Here is a 17,502-nt window from a genome sequence, read left to right as displayed (position 1 = left end):
CAATGAAAGATCAGAACAAATCATTCATCGTGTGTCGTGATCAAAGAAACTTCCTGCCTGCGCAAAACTTAGAATAGGCAAATGTACGTTCATTGAATGTCTCATGACCCGTTTTTTAACGTCGACGAGTCGTGAAAAACATCTTTTGGAAGTCAATAAACGGGTTACGAGACCCCTTTTAATTAACCATCGTTTTGACGGTTTGACTCTGGTGCCTTCTGGGTCATTATTCATGAACTGCTAAGTCGATGTTACGACGAAAGAATATCGGGCATTATGTAGAACAATTTCTCACACCTAGGTGTATGTATGTAAATATGCAATACAATGCCAGAAACGGAAATAAAGTTAGGAATATGTGATCGCTACTTGGACGAGCCTAGGAAATACTCTAAAACTTTTTCAGACAACGAACCGATATCGGTGCGGACGTTTCTTCGTCTTTGAGGCGTAACCCATGCGTCGTGAAAGCCTGAGGTACAAAATTCCACCTACTTACCGAATATACTACTTGCAGTAGATAAAGATAGTTCGTGTAGATGAAAAAGAATTCTAACTTTAGAAATATAATTACGACAATTTATTAAAAAGCTTACTAGTTGCTAAAGATATTCACGTAATCGCATCGATTTAGAAAACTAAACTAGAATAAATACTGATATTGTAAGGTTAGGTCGGGGGGTAATTTTTATGACCATTACTTAATTTTCGAGAATTTAAGGTGAACTCCGCCAACGGGTTCCAACAGGAAAGCTGCTGGGTTAGGCACGTATGGAATATTGGTTTTATCGGACATGTCAACTTTGAAGTTTGATAATATTTTGATCAAGCCCAATTTCGTTTGGTAGGTACCGAATCGTGCACCTGTAACAAGCATTGAATATTATATTAAAATACTAACGCGAAAACAAAGACGATTGCAACAAGTGTTATTTCAATTCGGAACGACAAACGTTACCGATGCAGTTTCTGGGTCCGTCGCCAAAAGGTAGATACGTCATTGGGTGCCTGGCTTTGACCATCTCATCCGTGAACCGTTCGGGATCGAATACTGTTGGTTTTGGGTAGTATTCGGGATTCTGTTGAATTTCCCAGGTCGGGATCCATATCATTTGACCTTTTGGAATCGTGAGGTTTGTGCCTCTAAAAGTATACTCGGCCATTGCCTTTCGCATGTGCAAGAGAACCGGTGGCCTGAGCCTCAGGGTTTCTGAAACCAGTAGAAAGAAAATTACATCTCATCCATCCTCGAAGTTGATTCAGTATTCGCAATTCGCATCTGTACGGCTTCTGAGCATCACCTTGGAAAACCATGTCCAAATACTTTAGCTTCTTCACACCATCGTAGGTAATATCCCCATTATTAGCTTCAAGTGATTCGATTATCTCTCGTCGCAGTCTTTCCTGCAAGTCGTGGTTTTGGGCGAGCTCCATTAAAGCGTGGCTGATGGTAGTTGACGAAGTCTCGAAGCCAGCAATGAAAAATACAAAGGCCTGAGCAGCGATTATAGCATCCGTCAGTTCTGCAATCAAATCGGTAGGGTTTAAATTTTTATCTGCATATCGTCTATTAGCGGCTCTGTCTAGACTTATATCTTTTCAGTACCACCGATATCTCGTCAAGAGCTTATAGATATCGCGGAACACTCGGCAATCAGCAAACGCCGAAGTGTATCGTACGCTAATATCAGCAGGATCAAGAATTGTCCGTCGCGCAGGGAAGGCGTCATATTGTTCTAGCATATAAGATTGCCAACGAAAGAATGCATGGAAAAAAATTATCGTAGCATTTACTACATTGAAGACTGGCGCACTTTTGTTGTCGACTTCACTACAATTCTTGTAACTACAACTTTTCTCCGTGATAAATTGGACTCGTAACTTGGACAATTTTTGCAATAATTTCGACAGAAAACTGCGCCATTCCCTCATTTTTCCGGCAAGGTAGTAAACCCAGCAGTAATTTTTCTCCGTGAACGTGTCGACTCATCGTGAGTATTAAAGAATGATGCAAAGTGTTTCACGATTAGTAAGTTGCATGCAATGAAAGCTTTGGCAAAGCCGTACAAACACGGTACGGGCACAATCTTTGTCAACGTGACTTTAAATATTATCATACAAGAACAGAGTACCGAAACGTGACGTATGTACCAGAATCTCTACTCGAAAAGTATTGATAATCGCCAACGTAAGATTCATATACTCTTACCGAAATCTGATTTTTCCGGATGATTTTTTATTTCCATCAGCATCTCAATAAGATCGGCTCTACGAACGTTATTTTTCATTCGGTGATCGATCGTTTCCTTCACCGACGACAAAAAAAAATTCGTAATATCATCTCCCATAGCCGATATTCCGAGTAACTCGTAAAGCCAAGGGGACGACGATCGCAACAAGCCGAGAACTCTTCTTTTCCGATCCATCTTGAAAAATTTTCTCCCCATTTTTCTGAATTCACTGTCTTCGTCAGCGAGCGCGTTCATCTGCAGGCCAAAAGCGCAGCTACCGATCACGTCGGTGGTGTACTTGGCAGTTATTTCGCGGCAGTCGATGGGCTCACCCTTTTCCACGATATTGTTTAAGTACTCTTCAAAGTAATCGGCACATTCCAATATCAGGTAGAACATATTCTTCATTTTCCCCGAGGTGAACGCCGGCGATAGCTTAGAACGAAGTGGTCGCCACCTCGTTGTTTCCAAATTGAATAGATGCGTACTTAGTGGTTCGACCTTGTCGTGAACAGGCAAACCTCTCTCCGAGAACGTCGAAAAGTCTTTGATCATCACGTCCTTGATGAGTTCAGGGTCACGCACGATCAGCACGGGCGTGCGACGATCGTATACGCCTATCAAAGGAGCACCAGGGAACTGATCGCATATCTTCTTCAACTGCACTCCAAAGTTCTCTCTTACGAGCAAGACGTCCTTCATGTTTCCAAATATCAGCCCAGGTTCTGGTCCTAAAATTCCACGCTCCTTCCAAAAACTGTAGTTTGCCACAAGGTAGTACCAGATACCAGTCAAGATAATCGCGACAGCGCACAGCGACTCCGCAGGCCCAAGGGCACCGATCATTTTTAATGATTTCGACGAACGACACCAATTCGTGAATGAATAAGAATAACAATTGTTGGTGCAAGTAACCTAGTTGTTCTACGCGTGGTTAAATGATATGCTATTACCGTGCCAGTGTACCGCTTACTGAACTGAAACGAGCCTTGTTATGTACTTTTACCAGACATGAGTAATCAAGATATTGCAGCATGACCGTGGAAATGAAGTCTCACTCTCAGAAATACCGCATCGTAACGCTGAGCAAGCTATTTCTGAAAGATAACTGGTTTTTTTTCTTCCAATTTCTTCGTTTTTTTTTTACATTTCGAGAACTGGGACAGATTCGTTCGAAACTAATCTCATTTCCCGAAGGGTTCAGCCTTTTTCGTTTCATTTACAGATACTTAGATTGATTCTGACACGTTCTATATCCCTAGAAAATTTACGACCCACGGTGCTGGACAAGCACCGTATGAACTTCTTTTTTATTTGCTGCTCGGCCTGAGCACTGAACTATGAATTATAGTGTGGTGAGCCTGAGGCCCGTGGTAGGCAGTCCAACCGGTGCTCATCCAACACCGTTGATAGTAAAATTTCTAGGGATATCGAACTTGTCAGAATCTAAGTGTCGGTACTGTAAGAATTTGAACGCGGTAGTCACATACATACATACAGCGCTCAAGCGTAATGCGATGAATGAAGTTACGCTACATCGTGCCGAGCAGGGCGTCGAGAGGTATCTGTCGAAGAGTAAACACATAAATTAGCGAGTGACGATTTGAGATAAGTGTAACGGTGATTGACACGTTTAGACCCAATTATTGACGCTTTTATTTTCCAAAATAATAAATTGACGGTACAAATTGTGAATTTCTTGATGACTAGAACCAATTGCTAGAGGGTTGGATACTACAAATTTATTTTTTGGTAATTTCAAAACTAAGGTTCAAACAGATACAACCGAAAAAGGTCAATAAGCGGTACACTTACCTTAAAATTAGAAAGTATTATATTATAAATTATTTTATCACGGCGTTTGTTCTTCTTATTCCTTCGAACCCTGTTGGGAAATTTATAAATTCGCAATTATAAATTTTGAAAACTGACAATATAAGAGGAATACTGACGGTTCAACATAATCATAATTAAAACATATCTTCAGCATACGACGCTTCTAAAGATAAACATTACATTTATTTATTATTAATCGTTCAAAATATTGAATTTTCATTACAAATTCAACGTTTAACAAAATTTTTTTTATCCGACAATTATCCCGTTTGCAATTGCAAATATTATTATTTTTATAGAAACTAATATAGTTCTAAGAAATTCGTTACAATACCTACTTCGTTCTTGAAAGTGCTTAATAGCATTCGATCCAACTTTTTTCCCACATTTTCATTTCGAATGTTCGTAAGTAGGTACATTTGGTACAGTGACTTGAAATGTTTATGGCGTTTTTATTCTATTTTCTTAAAAGCAAGAATTAACAATTTTATAGGCAATTGAATTTCAGTGTTTTATGTATAAACATGTTTTACAATCAGCCAAGGTGACGTCACAACTCTGCTCTTATCAATCCGTCGTATGAGCAATAATTTTTGTCCAATTGGAAAAAGAAAGAATATAACTTCGTTATTTTGTCGTGAAAACTGCAAATATACAACAAAAATAAAAAATAATAAAATTCTATTTGTCCACAATGCTACTTCGTACTTCACGTAGTAAAATCCAATAATTCTACCGTTGCAGGTAGATGTGATAAAAATCACGAATTAAGCTTATCACGCACAATTAAAATGAAGAGCCTGACGAGCAATACAAGAATTAACGTAATCATGTACTACCAATTGTAAGTAGGTAAATTACTATTGTTTTAAGTTAGATAATTTTGGAGAATTTAAGGAATGTTCCTCCGAGGGGGGTGAGCAGGAGCGATTTAGGATCGGGCTTGTACGGAATCCGAGTTTCATCGCATACCTCAACTTTGAACTTACGTAATATCTTGACCAATCCCAATTTCGTTTGATAAATACCGAAGCGAGCACCTGTAACAAGCATAAGTATCCGGCAATTATGGAAAATAATTCATGAGCAAACAAATCGGCGTCGTATAACACGGACTGCCATTTGAATGTGAAAGAATAAAGAGTGACCTACCGATGCAATTTCTGGGTCCGTCGCCAAAAGGTATATACGTCATCGGATGTCTGGCTTTGACCATCTCATCCGTGAACCGTTCGGGATCGAAGACTTCCGGATTTGGATAATATTCTGGGTTCTGCTGAATATCCCAGACCGGGATCCACACCCGCTGCCCTTTCGGAATCGTGACTTTTGTGCCCCTGAAAGTGTAATCGGACATTGCTTTTCGCAAATGAAAAGTAACCGGCGGTCTCAGCCTGAGTGTTTCTGAAAAAATATCAATCATAACACGAGGGTCCCGTCTTTTCCCTACAATCAATCATTCGTTACAATTTTTATCCGATCGTAAGGACTGTGGGTAGTACCTTGGAACACCATGTCTAGATACTTCATTTGTTTGACACTATCGTACGTGATGCTTCCATTATTCTCGTCAAGTGTTTGTTTTATTTCTCGTCGTAGTCTTTCCTGTATGTCGTGGTTTTGGGCAAGCTCCAGTAAAGCATGGCTGATGGTCGTTGACGAAGTCTCAAAACCAGCAACGAAAAACACAAAGGCCTGAGCGGTTATTAGCGCATCAGACAGCTCTGCAATCGTATGAAAGTAATTTTTATCATGCCGCGAACACGTAGTGATAACGTGATAATACCCCACATTTTTTCTTCAGTTCAAAGAATAACGTATCTAATTTGAGCATTAAACATTGTCAAAGAGCTCTGTAAAGATTAGATACATGAACCTAAGTGAGAAAAATGCAGAATCATCGAGTGTGACTGGGATATACCGAACAGGTAACGAATAAATAAATCAGTGTCACCTTGTTGTAAGTATGTACGAATGATACGAATAGCTCTCAGATTCTCAGGTAAAACTACTCAAAATACGGTCTCTATATACGTAAATACCGTACAAGATGTCCCGTAATTCGAGCGTTGTAAGCCCGTAGTGCTGTTGTGCATGAAGCATGAGGATAGTCAGAGATAAGCCATCTTTCTCTATCGCGCATATTGACGAAGCTACGCATGATGCAACAGTGAGCAAGTTATTCACCCATTTGAAATATACATATTTCCTTACCTCTTATTGATTAAAAATTCAAAAAATGGGAGTTCTTGATATCTCTGATTACGAATCGAACCTAAAAATTCGGAAATTCAAACCAATATGGCTATTCGAAATGCAAAAAATTATTTGATTTTATTAAAACTTGGTTATAACCGCTGTATTTTGAGGACGCTGATTACATATCATTCATACATATAAATTCAACTTACGATGCGGGAATTACGGGACACCGCTATGTGGTTACTTTTGAATACCGTAGTACTCGAATGAAGAAAGAATTAGCATGACGTAGGAGCATTCGAAAATAGATTACTCGTTGTTGTCTGCTCGATGAATAGTGTATTTTTTCTTTTTTCAACAAAGTTACGAATGAGTTACAATACGAATACAAATTGAGCGTGAATATCCCACCGAAATCAGACTTTCCCGTGTTCTTCTTTATGTCTATGAGAATGTCAACGAGGTCTCCTCTTGGAATATTATTCTTCATTCGGTGATCCATAGTTTGCTTCAACGACGTAGTGAAGAATCCCGTAATATCATTCGAAAGTTTAGGAATTCCCAGTAATTTAAAGAGCCACGGTGCTGCTATCCGCAATGCACCGAGAATTCGGTTCCTCAGGTTCGCCTGAAAAATTTTTCTTCCCATTTTCCTAAACTCGCTGTCATCATCGGCTATGGCGTTCATCTGCAGGCCGAAAGCGCAGCTCCCGATCACGTCCGTGGTGAACTTGGCAGTAATTTCACGGCAGTCTATCGGTTTTCCCTTCTCGACGAGGGTATCTACGTACATTTCAAAGTGCTCCGCGCACTCAGTCATCAGAGTGAACATGTGCTTCATTTTACCCGAAGTGAACGCTGGTGATAATTTGGAACGAAGAGGTCGCCACCTCGTCGGTTCTAAATTGAACAGATTCAGGTCGAACGGTTCAAATTTTTCGTGTATCTCAATGCCTCTGTCCGAAAAGTTAGAAAAATCCTTAATCATCACGTCCTTGACCAGATCAGGATCGCGCACCAAAAGTACAGGCTGGCTACGTGCGTATATGCCTACCAAAGGAGCATCGGGAAATGGATCGCACATTTTCTTTAAGGACAATCCAAAGAATTCCTTTCCGAGCGCGATATCCTTTATATTTCCAAAAATTATCTCGGGCTCCGGACCTGGAACCCCGCGCTCCTTCCAGAAGTTGTAATTTGATACGAGGTAGTACCAGACACCTGTTAAGATTACTGCCACAGCGCACAGTACCTCCACCAATCCAATTGCACCAACCATTTTGAGGTGTTACGAATACGCGTCCTTGTTACCGAAATTATTCCAAGCAGGAATTCTTAACACTCAACTTGTTGAATAGTACTCGTGAATCAACGTTCTACAGTCCATACGGCAGTACGACACGTACTAGACCACAGAGGTATTTAATTGAACCAGACTGCATAGTGTGCGGCAATATATACCTACCTGTAAGATATTTCAAAGATTAGTAATCCCTAGATAACTTAAAAATGATGCCCCCACCCATTCTAAATCGACCAATAACAATTGCGCCGTTCTTGCGAACCTACCTAGGACGTATGTATGTTAAAAGTGACAGCGAGGTACTCATTGTTTGGAAACAATGTTTGACGTCTTTAATCTGTCCATTAAAATCATTCATTGTGCACGCGATTATAAATAACTTTGTGTAAATTGAGCTGCCGTTTAAATGAAATGATAATTTCATGAAATACTCGAGTACATGGTGTGAAATACAATCATGGTGGTCGAATGCAATTAACTCAATAGTGAACAATCTGGGTAATAATAAATTGATTGCACTTCATCTGGGAAAACTTCAGAGTAAAGCTGTATATTACTGCCACGTCACTGACAGTATAATCTTGGTGATATTGCGGAGAAATTAAAGATGTATTTCTCCGAGGGACGTCAATAAAAATGACTGGCGTTCGGGCTTGTATCGAATATAAGTCTCATCGCCAAATGTCAACTTCGGAGCTTGAACATTATCTTAATTAAGCCCAGTCCCGATAGGTAGCCGTAGTGGCGTAGCGCGTAGCTGTAAGAGGCGTTAGGTATTACGACAGTCAATTTTCAAACCGAAAGACTTGATGACAGTCTCCAATCCTAAAATTAATTACGAAAAGTGATTATCGACGCAATTCCTAGGTCCGTCAACCGAGGAGGACGGTTGTCGTTCTGTACCTACACGATGGTACATATTACCATTGTACCAATTTCAGTGCATCGTAATACAATGGCGTCTTCGCAGCATTGAGACACGCATCTTTATTATACTGTATCGATCGTATTATGCTCCAAATTTCCTCAAAATTGATCTGTCGATACAGAAAATGTAGCATGAATTGCAATTGTTGTGGAAATATATTGTTCGGAGCTGTAGCGTTCCTTAATATCATGTGCTTCGTTCTCGAAAGAACTATAAACTTTCGAATTTTCTTTTCAAACAGCTACTCCCTGATTTACATAGTAACATGTAGTTAATCTATCAATGTTTGTAAGCATAGATGTTGAATTCTCTGCAAAATATGCACTACAAGACCGACTGCATTATAGATGAGATCAATAACTACTGCTACCGTTTGTTTGATCAGTACGGTAACCAGGTAGAACTAGCTTGCCATCCCAATCTTGTAGTGAATTGAGGAGTCATTAATATTTATTAGAAAAAAAATGGAGTTGCTACTTTTGCACGCATCACGTAAGAAAAACATGTAGCGCAAAATTAATGTAATTCAACTTGTTAAAACTAATAATCTAATGATAAATGCGATCTACACATGGAGAATAACATAGTAAAAGACTAAAAATAACGCTATAGTTATAATCTATCAAATCACACGATAATTAACGTCATCTTGTGCAGATAAGTGACGACAATCAAAATAATTTTTATTCGATTTAAACGATTTTGGAGAATTTAAGGTGTACTCCTCCAACAGGTGAGAGTAGCAGAGAGCCAGGATCAGGCTTGTAGGGAACGCAAGTTTTACTGCATACCTCAACTTTATACTTTCGTAATATCTTTATCAGTCCCAATTTTGTTTGAACGATGCCAAAGCGTGCACCTGTAACAAGCATCAAGCAGCATATTGATTATTTCAATCGTGAATAGAAAGTTATATAACACGAACCGCCATCTAACAACGAATGTAGAACTATAGATGTTACCGATGCAATTACTCGGTCCATCGCCAAATGGTAGATATGTCATTGGGTGCCTGGCTTTGAGCATCTCATTCGTGAACCGTTCGGGATCGAAGACTGTTGGTTTTGGATAATATTTTGTGTTCTGGTAAATATCCCAGACTGGGATCCACACCCGCTATCCTTTCGGAATCGTGATGCTTGTAAAAGTATAGTCCGCAGATGCTCGTCGAATAAGAAAACATTCGGTAGACTCGGCCTAAGTATTTCTGAATCGAGTCGACAATCGTATCGTTCACTTTTACAGTCCATGCACTGTTGTCGAGGAGCCTTAAGCAGTACCTCGAAACACCATGTCCAAAGTTACTTCATTTCAGTCACACTGTCGTAAGTCACGATGCCATTATTTGCCTCAGGGGATTCTTCTATTTCTTATCTATCTCTAGTCTATCTTTCACATCCTGGCACTGCGCGAGTTCCAATAAAGAGTGTCTGATTGTAGCTGAAGAATTGTTAAAGCCAGTAATGAAAAATACAAAGGCTTGAGCAGCAATTAAGACGTCGGTCAGCTCTATGATTGAATCGATACTCCTGTTATACTCACATCGGACACGCGATAATGAGGTTATAACTTTTATCCTCACAGCGTTTTGATGACATGTTTTAGTTTATTTATCAATGACTGGAAGTAGTGGAAGTCTTGGAAGATGTTTACTAGGTGTTCGAAGGATGATATTGCGGCAACATTGTGATCTGATCAGAGAATAGATGGAAGTGTAAATAACGCAGTAATACTACGTATGATAACATCGAATGGGAAATAAATGATTCGTCGTCAACTTATCACACATTGCAATTTATTCCACTGCTGAAGTTATTATATTTCATTGTGAGACTCATACATTTCCGATAGTACAATCCAAATTTTGTCTATACCTGATTTGTGTAGGGAATAATTAATTCAATTGCATTGATAAACTTGATACAAACTCAAGACGGGTTGTAATATAAATAATCATGAATACTACGCGTAATCTTTATTCAATCAAATTACGACTGACTTGAATCATCTTTCGCGTCAGTAATCAGACACATAGATTGGTGATAGTCTGCTGCTGAAGGTTTAATTATTTGCATATCTCCCCGTTCAAACGAAATAACAAAAGCACACACCGAGAAAATGTTATTCTTATAATTATTGCGCTGATCAAATAGAGTTGTCATGATAGAAGAAAATGCAGGATCCTCAGATAACAAGGTAAAATCTTTCTGCGCAATCAAAGAGTCATAAGCTATTACTGAAACATACTAACTGACTGTACTTGACAAATACGGAAAGAAGAACGAAGTAAACGCGTTTCTATAACTGTTTTTTATGGTACTAGCAACAGTAGAATTTAAATTCTTCACTGCTTGGAAACAGTGCCTGAATCGCAGCTGTGTGAGAAAAGTCTTTGGTTCCAAAATACATATCACTGATGCGCCATGAGAGTCTGCGTGACTATGGAAATGCCAACTGCTCAACGCCGCACCTTACCCTGCATAAAAGTTCATTTACGTTGGTTGGAAATATTTCACAGTAGTATGCTATAGGATTGCAAGGTCATAGGTATCACGAGTATCACGAATCAAACATACAAGTAAAATGATCAATTTTTATTGAAACAATCAATATTAATCACATCAGAATCACGTATTAACAAAATTTGATAATAATAAACCAGTTAAATAGCAGCTAGAAAATTTTCGTTAAAAAAAGGATCCTCGACACTGTTCGGTCAATCTAATTAACCTTGGAGAATTGAAGGTATACACCTCCAATGGGTGCCAACAGGAACGATTTAGGGTCAGGTTTGTATGGAATATAAGTTTTATCGCAGACGTCGACTTTGAAGTTTGACAATACCTTGATCAAGCCCAATTTCGTTTGATAGACAGCGAAGCGCGCACCTGTAATAAGCGTTAAGTATTATGACGGTAAATTTTTGTGAGAAGAAGCTCGAGACCAGTGATCATCATTTAAATGTCGAACAAAAATTGATACCGATGCAGTTCCTTGGTCCGTCGCCAAAAGGTAGATACGTCATTGGGTGTCTGGCCTGACGCATGTCATCAGTAAAGCGTTCCGGGTCAAAGACTTCTGGTTTTGGGTAGTACTCTGGGTTCTGATGGATATCCCATACTGGAATCCAGACCCTCTGTCCTTTTGGAATCGTTACGTTCGTGCCTCTAAACGTATAGTCGGTCACTGCTTTTCGCATGTGAAACACAACCGGCGGTCTGAGCCTAAGCGTTTCTGAAACAAAACATCAATCACGTTTTTCATCCTTACAGTCAATCCACTGTCGTCACTCTCATCTGCGAAAATTTAATATAAGCAGTACCTTGGAATACCATGTCCAAGTACTTCATTTCCTTCACACTGTCGTATGTAACACTGTGATTGTTTGCCTTGAGTGATTCTTTTATTTCTTTGCGTAGTCTGTCCTGTATATCTTGGTATTGGGCGAGTTCTAGTAAAGCATGGCTGATCGTCGTTGACGAAGTCTCGAAGCCGGCAAGAAAAAACACGAAGGCCTGAGCAGTAATTAGCGCATCAGTGAGCTCTGTAATAAAATCGATATTTCTTTTACCCTGGCATCAAATGCCCGATGATGACGTCATAATTATTACTCTTGCGGTTTTCCTGAGGCAGTGTTTTAATTCGTAGACCTAGAATTGTTTTTACAGAATAATATCTTTGAGTAATCGACTTTTTCAATCGCCTCGTACGGTCGGTTAGCGATCAAAACATGTTGGAAAGAAATTGTCCGTAAACTTATCGAGTTCATAAGTACTTTGTACAATGAGATTAATAGGTATCAGATAGAAGTGTCAACAATACAGAAATACTGCGTATGATAACAAGTGGCAATCGGGTGATTCTTTGTCAACATATCGGGAATTATAGGTGTACAGATAGTTTTGAAAACCGTGATAGCAGGACAGCGATTATAAATGAACGATAATAATTGGTCGAGAATAAGGTGCTATATTGTCCGCTTGATATTCCGATTCCATTTCATTTCTATGTGTGACGTTAATATAACGATGATTCAGATTGCGCTTAATATGCTCACCGAAATCTAATTTTTCCGGATTGTTTTTTATCTCTATTAGCATGTCAACTAGGTCTCCTCTGCGAAAGTCATTTTTCATTCGATAATCTATCGTTTCCTTCATTGACGACATGAAGAACTGCTGCACATCAAGAGGCAGTGCTGATATTCCTATTAATTCATAGAGCCAAGGTGCTGCCATGCGCATTATCTGCAAGATCCTTGCTTTCAAGCTAACCTCAAATACTTTTCTTCCCATTTTCCTAAACTCGCTGTCTTCGTCGCCGATGGCATTCATCTGCAGGCCGAAAGCACAGCTGCCGATCACGTCCGTGGTGAACTTGGCAGTGATTTCGCGGCAATCAATGGGCTCACCCTTCTCGGCGAGGATATGGATATACTTCTCAAAATAGTCCGCACACTCCAATATCAGGGCAAACATATGCTTCATTTTACCCGTGGTAAATAATGGCGACAATTTGGGACGAAGGGATCTCCATCTTTTAGTTTCTAGATTGAAAAGATGCGCAGCGAGCGGTTCTATTTTCTCGTGCATAGGATTGCCCCTCTCCGAGAACGTCGAAAAGTCTTTGATCATCACGTCCTTGACGAGTTCAGGGTCACGCACGAGCAGCACGGGCGTGCGACGGGCGTATATACCCACCAAAGGTGCACCAGGGAATTGATCGCACATTTTCTTCAACGACTCCCCGAAGGAATCTCTTACGAGCATGATGTCCTTTATGTTTCCAAAAAGTAGCCTGGGTTCTGGTCCTGGGACTCCACGCTCCTTCCAGAAGCCGTAGTTTCCCACGAGGTAGTACCAGATACCGGTTAGGATGGCTGCGAGAGCGCAGAGCATCTCCACCGCTCCAAGAACACCAATCATTTCGAAAGCTCTGAATGCCCACCGTCGATTTATCAATCCAATGTCTAAAAATAACAACTGTCGGAGTAACTTACGTAACACTATTGTGGGACTTAACGCCCCACTATAGCCACACGACCGCGCGATCCTCACCGTACTGAAGCCAGCGGCAACGAATGCCTGTAGAAACCGTTGGAAGATGAAGTTCTATTCTCCCCTCTCTCGGTATTCTGCCCTGTAATTCCGACGTTGCCTGCAATCCTGCAAACCAGATAAACTGGTTTTTTTCACGCTCCCCATTGCTTACGTGAGGCTTATCCTTTCTCGGATATAGATTAAAGAGCTACTCTCAATCGCGAAGTGCTTCAGACGTCCCACCATCGGTCACATGCAACATTCGTTTGGACGCTACGTCTATTTATAAACCAACACGTCCTACCGTCGACGGCATACGTCTACTAACCGCAATGGTTCTCTTCCAAACGTGCGCCGTCGCGCTACGCGCAGTTGATTATGCCAGCCACGCGTAGATGCGTAAACAACACTATCAACGAGTCACGTGATACAGGATGAATCTTCAACCTAGACTGCATCCAGTATCTGCGTCAATTGGTATTTTTCTTTTGTCAGGTATAAAAGGAGTGCACCCGTTATATCAGTGCTTGAAAAAGGTGCTGCTCCAAAACGCAAGATTTACGTTCTGCGAATAAAATTTTTAAATTTTCGTAACCAGCCACTCGATAGCCTCTGTTATCCTTTCGCCTTATCGGTATAGGAGTTATCGCTACCAGTGGATACAGTGTGATTAAGGCTGCTGATGAAAAAAAGTATTACGATTCGGTAGACCTCTTGAAAAAGGGGTTACTTATACCATTGACCCGTTACTCTTCATCTGTATATCGGTTCACGTGATCCATGTGACACTTGGAAGAGGAATCGGTAGTTATGGATGATACTTGAGTTGGATGCAGAGCTCGGTGCAAGAATGATGACTTAAACTGGCAGGATTATACAAGGTTGCCGTATTCCATTAGTAATAGAGACAGCGCAAATTTTCTTAACGCATTTACACATATATATCCCCGTCACACATGCACCTGAATGTTATTAATTTCGCAACGAAATTCCGACGCGATGCATGGATTGTTAACCGGCGTAACTACCGATCAATCCATCGCAGAGGAGTTGCACGCCACATCATTCTCTCGGAAATTATACCTCTCCGTTATAGTTACTTGGGTTCGAAAGTGAAGATAAATTAATTTGTGTATTACAGCACTAGCCAATTTTTGGAAGGTCTCTAAACATGAGTTTAGGAGACTGAAAATGTATTGCCTGTGTAATGAAAACGAGCTGCGATTAATAGATTTGAATAAGAAGTCAAATAACGCTGTGATAAATTTGCCTTCGAAATAAACCGTGATAATGTTTACTTGCGGGAAATGTGAATAATCAAAACCATATTATTGAAATAAACCACGTTTGTTGAATAGGTGGCTTCGATACCGCATTGGCGTGAATAAATGTTCAAACATTATAACCACGTTGGCAAACAACTCTGGAAATCGTGTGGTTATACCGCGTGTGGATTTCGTCAATACGGAGACTTGATAATTTGAAAATTCAATTCACCAACCATCTAGTGAACCTATAGGTACTTTCGTGAAAGTATTCCTGGAGTACAACAACGTTGCAGTATGTCCGACGACAGGTGATTCAACGAACCATCCTGCCGGCCGACCGGTGAATGTGCTTAAGCTTTCGTCGCATACGTAATTACCAAGTCACGTGTACTGTACACGTTTTCTTTTATACCTTGACCAGGCAGCGAGGCATGAATTTCGAATGGTGGCGGACCTTCGTTCGATCTCGGGACAAAACAGCCGGACAAAGGTTGTTGAGCTGGTGGCGCCAACAAACAAACCGCCACGATAAAAGCATATGGCGGTCTGCCGCCGATGACATGACCAGAATCCAATATTGTAATACATTTTTTCGATGCCCGATCGCGGCAATCAAATTAAACAATTTTTTTGAGCAATTTCGGTTGCACCAGATCTGTCACGCCCTTATACCATTTCTTTGGGGTAGGAAAGAGGTTGAAGCTGCGTGACAAACGAGTGAATCCTCTTTCAAAACATAAACTTCCCGACGTACTTGGAAGCTGTCTCATCGGTGGAAATCAGCTTTCGCAAATCCGGACGAGCTAATAATTTATTGCAACCATGACTCCTCGACGTTCCTTCCGATGAACCTCGATTCCAATATTCGCGTTTCGCACCAAGGCCAAAATTTAGCCAACTACCGTCGGCGTTCCGTCTTCCCGTTTGCGGTTATCCGTATTCAGTCGTAATCTAAGCCGAGAGATAAACCGTTCAAGTTTTCATGGATGCCGCGTCGCCAGTTGCGCAGACGACTCAACCAATAATGGAACGCAAGGCAGGAGGGGTGGAGGAGGAGTGGCTTTCGACCGGGTCGATGCTAAAAGGAGAAACGGGCGACGCGCGGAACAGTCCAGGGTTAGAGCTCGACGGAGAATACACAGCTGCGGTGGACGGTCGATAAGACGATATCAGTGAAATAAGCGAGCCAAGTAAACAAGAACAGCTTCCGACTATTTCCTCTCGAATATTGACTCATTTCGTAGTTGCTCTTCTCCGGTTAAATCACTGGAAAGAGTCAGACGATACCAGCGACGGTGTCCCGTAGGTGTAGAACACTAGTAAGAAGCTGAAGAGAACTGGGGATAAATAACGAAGGTCGAAGTGTGTATATTAATAGTTGAGTGCATCAACGGGGCAAACGGTACCTGCAGAGATCGCGTCTTCGGAGTGACCAATTCAGCGAATCCCGCCGTTCAGGGGTTTCATTGTCAGTGATCTTCGTTACACCAAACTCGCGTCACTGGGGGGAACCAGTGACTATGTAAGCCGGGGGAAAAACGGAACAGCCCGGTATCATTGAAGAAGTTCACTCAAAGCCTGAACCAGAAGCTCGCAAACTGGCTCCGGAAGTAACGATAAAGCAAATTGGTATGAGGGAGGATCTGCTCTCGATAATTCGTCACACAAGTAGCGACCATTTTTCTGAAGAACTTTAGCGGCAACCCCAGGCCCGCAACCCCTCGAGTTTTATCTAGGTACCTGTCGCTACTCTGTGATAAATAACCGATCCATTCCGAGACCCAAGAGATTGTCCTCGACCACCGGACTCCCGCAAAACGGACAGAATAGTTCCTTGGTTCGTTACCGATCCTACTTTGAAAACGGACCGCCCGTCGTCAGCCCTTGGAAGGAGCAGAGATCCGAGAAAGCATCGGTTCGCCAATTGTATCCTGCGAACCAGAAGCGAAAACGCGACCTTGTTATGCCCTGGGTAGCCGCCTGTCTCGATCTGCTGGCCGGACCGCTGTTTGGCTATTGCCTTGCCGTCAGGAAGCTAGCTCTCCACGTTGGGATTCTCCACGAGGCTGGGGTAGTCGCGAACTCTTCGGTTGGAATAACTACCAAAACTATGGCACCGAGTGTCGAGGCGAAGAGCTGTGCCGAAGAGGTGCACAAAGGTAAGCCGTAAAAGTGGCCTAACGATTTTCCACCTTGCCTTGTCCTCCTGGTTTATTCATGGCGTTGGGCTTGACCTATAACCATCGTTGCCGTATCGTAGGTACCCCGATGCCACTGCGGTTCGCAATGTTTTTTTTTTTTTTTTGCTCTTGTTTCCTCGACCGTAAATACCAAAGGAGCAGATGGAAGCCTGTGCTTCGTTAGGAGTAATCTTGGCTCTCATCTGCGGTCTCCGTGCTGCATATCGCAGAAAAACAAATGAGACTAAGCAAATGTTTCCCTAACGTATACTGCGACGTTAGCTCTCCGGTAACTGCTTGCAGAAAATCAATGGCGCCCTCGCTTTCTCCTACCCTCAGCGCTGACTGACTTACCTATACTGTCTATTTTCGAATCCGTAATTCACGCTCTTCTTCTCGTCTTTCCTATGAAATTCTGAACTGTAAACTGCAACATTCCCTTCTGAATAACAAATGCAACTCTCGAGCCTTCGTCCGTTTGGGCTTCGAATTTCTCAGCTGGAAACTGGAACCGG

At 41.4% G+C, this 17,502-nt stretch overlaps 4 protein-coding genes across 7 annotated transcripts in view; 1 reads left to right on the top strand and 3 right to left on the bottom strand.

Annotated features, from left to right (window-relative positions):
* Nucleotides 1–17,502, top strand: part of LOC124296696 (6-phosphofructo-2-kinase/fructose-2,6-bisphosphatase-like) — a 41,533-nt gene that overhangs the window by 12,288 nt on the left and 11,743 nt on the right. The window contains exon 1 of one of the 3 annotated variants that reach the window (XM_046746955.1): nucleotides 15,910–16,966. The exons of the other annotated variants lie outside the window; for them this stretch is intronic. Coding sequence (XP_046602911.1) covers nucleotides 16,771–16,966 — 196 coding nt within the window. The 5' untranslated portion in view covers nucleotides 15,910–16,770. Of the gene's footprint in view, nucleotides 1–15,909; nucleotides 16,967–17,502 lie in introns of those variants that run through there. 3 annotated transcript variants of the gene reach the window in all.
* LOC124296697 (cytochrome P450 6A1-like) lies at nucleotides 566–3,207 on the bottom strand. The gene is made up of 4 exons (XM_046746959.1): nucleotides 2,210–3,207; nucleotides 1,302–1,523; nucleotides 959–1,210; nucleotides 566–864 (listed from the first exon to the last, which is right to left on the bottom strand). Exons 1-4 carry the CDS (start codon nucleotides 3,075–3,077, stop codon nucleotides 698–700), a joined length of 1,509 nt encoding a protein of 502 aa, XP_046602915.1. The 5' UTR covers nucleotides 3,078–3,207; the 3' UTR covers nucleotides 566–697.
* Nucleotides 4,503–7,689, bottom strand: LOC124296700 (cytochrome P450 6a2-like). Its single transcript, XM_046746962.1, has 4 exons — nucleotides 6,681–7,689; nucleotides 5,570–5,791; nucleotides 5,220–5,471; nucleotides 4,503–5,107 (listed from the first exon to the last, which is right to left on the bottom strand). Exons 1-4 carry the CDS (start codon nucleotides 7,546–7,548, stop codon nucleotides 4,941–4,943), a joined length of 1,509 nt encoding a protein of 502 aa, XP_046602918.1. The 5' UTR covers nucleotides 7,549–7,689; the 3' UTR covers nucleotides 4,503–4,940.
* Nucleotides 11,080–13,840, bottom strand: LOC124296699 (cytochrome P450 6A1-like). 2 transcript variants are annotated; one of them, XM_046746960.1, is made up of 5 exons: nucleotides 13,558–13,833; nucleotides 12,558–13,469; nucleotides 11,823–12,044; nucleotides 11,483–11,734; nucleotides 11,080–11,388 (listed from the first exon to the last, which is right to left on the bottom strand). In XM_046746960.1, the coding sequence occupies exons 2-5, from the start codon at nucleotides 13,423–13,425 to the stop codon at nucleotides 11,222–11,224; spliced, it is 1,509 nt and encodes a 502-aa protein (XP_046602916.1). In that variant the 5' UTR covers nucleotides 13,426–13,469; nucleotides 13,558–13,833; the 3' UTR covers nucleotides 11,080–11,221. The 2 variants fall into 2 exon arrangements, with proteins under 2 accessions (XP_046602916.1, XP_046602917.1); XM_046746961.1 differs by lacking the exon at nucleotides 11,823–12,044 and having other exon boundaries at nucleotides 12,558–13,840.

Source organism: Neodiprion virginianus, chromosome 1 (genome assembly GCF_021901495.1).
Source record: "Neodiprion virginianus isolate iyNeoVirg1 chromosome 1, iyNeoVirg1.1, whole genome shotgun sequence".
In the NCBI taxonomy this organism is placed as follows: domain Eukaryota; kingdom Metazoa; phylum Arthropoda; class Insecta; order Hymenoptera; family Diprionidae; genus Neodiprion; species Neodiprion virginianus.
The sequence above is the reverse complement of the archived record's forward strand: the minus strand, read 5'-3'. Positions and strand labels throughout refer to the sequence as shown.

Bases quoted from the DNA above. Each gene is read 5' to 3' on its own strand.
- LOC124296697 (XM_046746959.1), bottom strand. From the start codon at position 3,077: ATGATCGGTGCCCTTGGGCCTGCGGAGTCGCTGTGCGCTGTCGCGATT. The intron at 1,211-1,301 runs GTGATGCTCAGA...TACTGGTTTCAG, and splicing joins TTTGGACATGGTTTTCCAAG to AAACCCTGAGGCTCAGGCCA. The intron at 865-958 runs GTAACGTTTGTC...TGCTTGTTACAG, and splicing joins CGGACCCAGAAACTGCATCG to GTGCACGATTCGGTACCTAC.
- LOC124296700 (XM_046746962.1), bottom strand. From the start codon at position 7,548: ATGGTTGGTGCAATTGGATTGGTGGAGGTACTGTGCGCTGTGGCAGTA. The intron at 5,792-6,680 runs GTGGGATATTCA...ATACGATTGCAG, and splicing joins CACGGGAAAGTCTGATTTCG to AGCTGTCTGATGCGCTAATA. The intron at 5,108-5,219 runs GTAGGTCACTCT...TGCTTGTTACAG, and splicing joins CGGACCCAGAAATTGCATCG to GTGCTCGCTTCGGTATTTAT.
- LOC124296699 (XM_046746960.1), bottom strand. From the start codon at position 13,425: ATGATTGGTGTTCTTGGAGCGGTGGAGATGCTCTGCGCTCTCGCAGCC. The intron at 11,735-11,822 runs GTACTGCTTATA...GTTTTGTTTCAG, and splicing joins CTTGGACATGGTATTCCAAG to AAACGCTTAGGCTCAGACCG. The intron at 11,389-11,482 runs GTATCAATTTTT...CGCTTATTACAG, and splicing joins CGGACCAAGGAACTGCATCG to GTGCGCGCTTCGCTGTCTAT.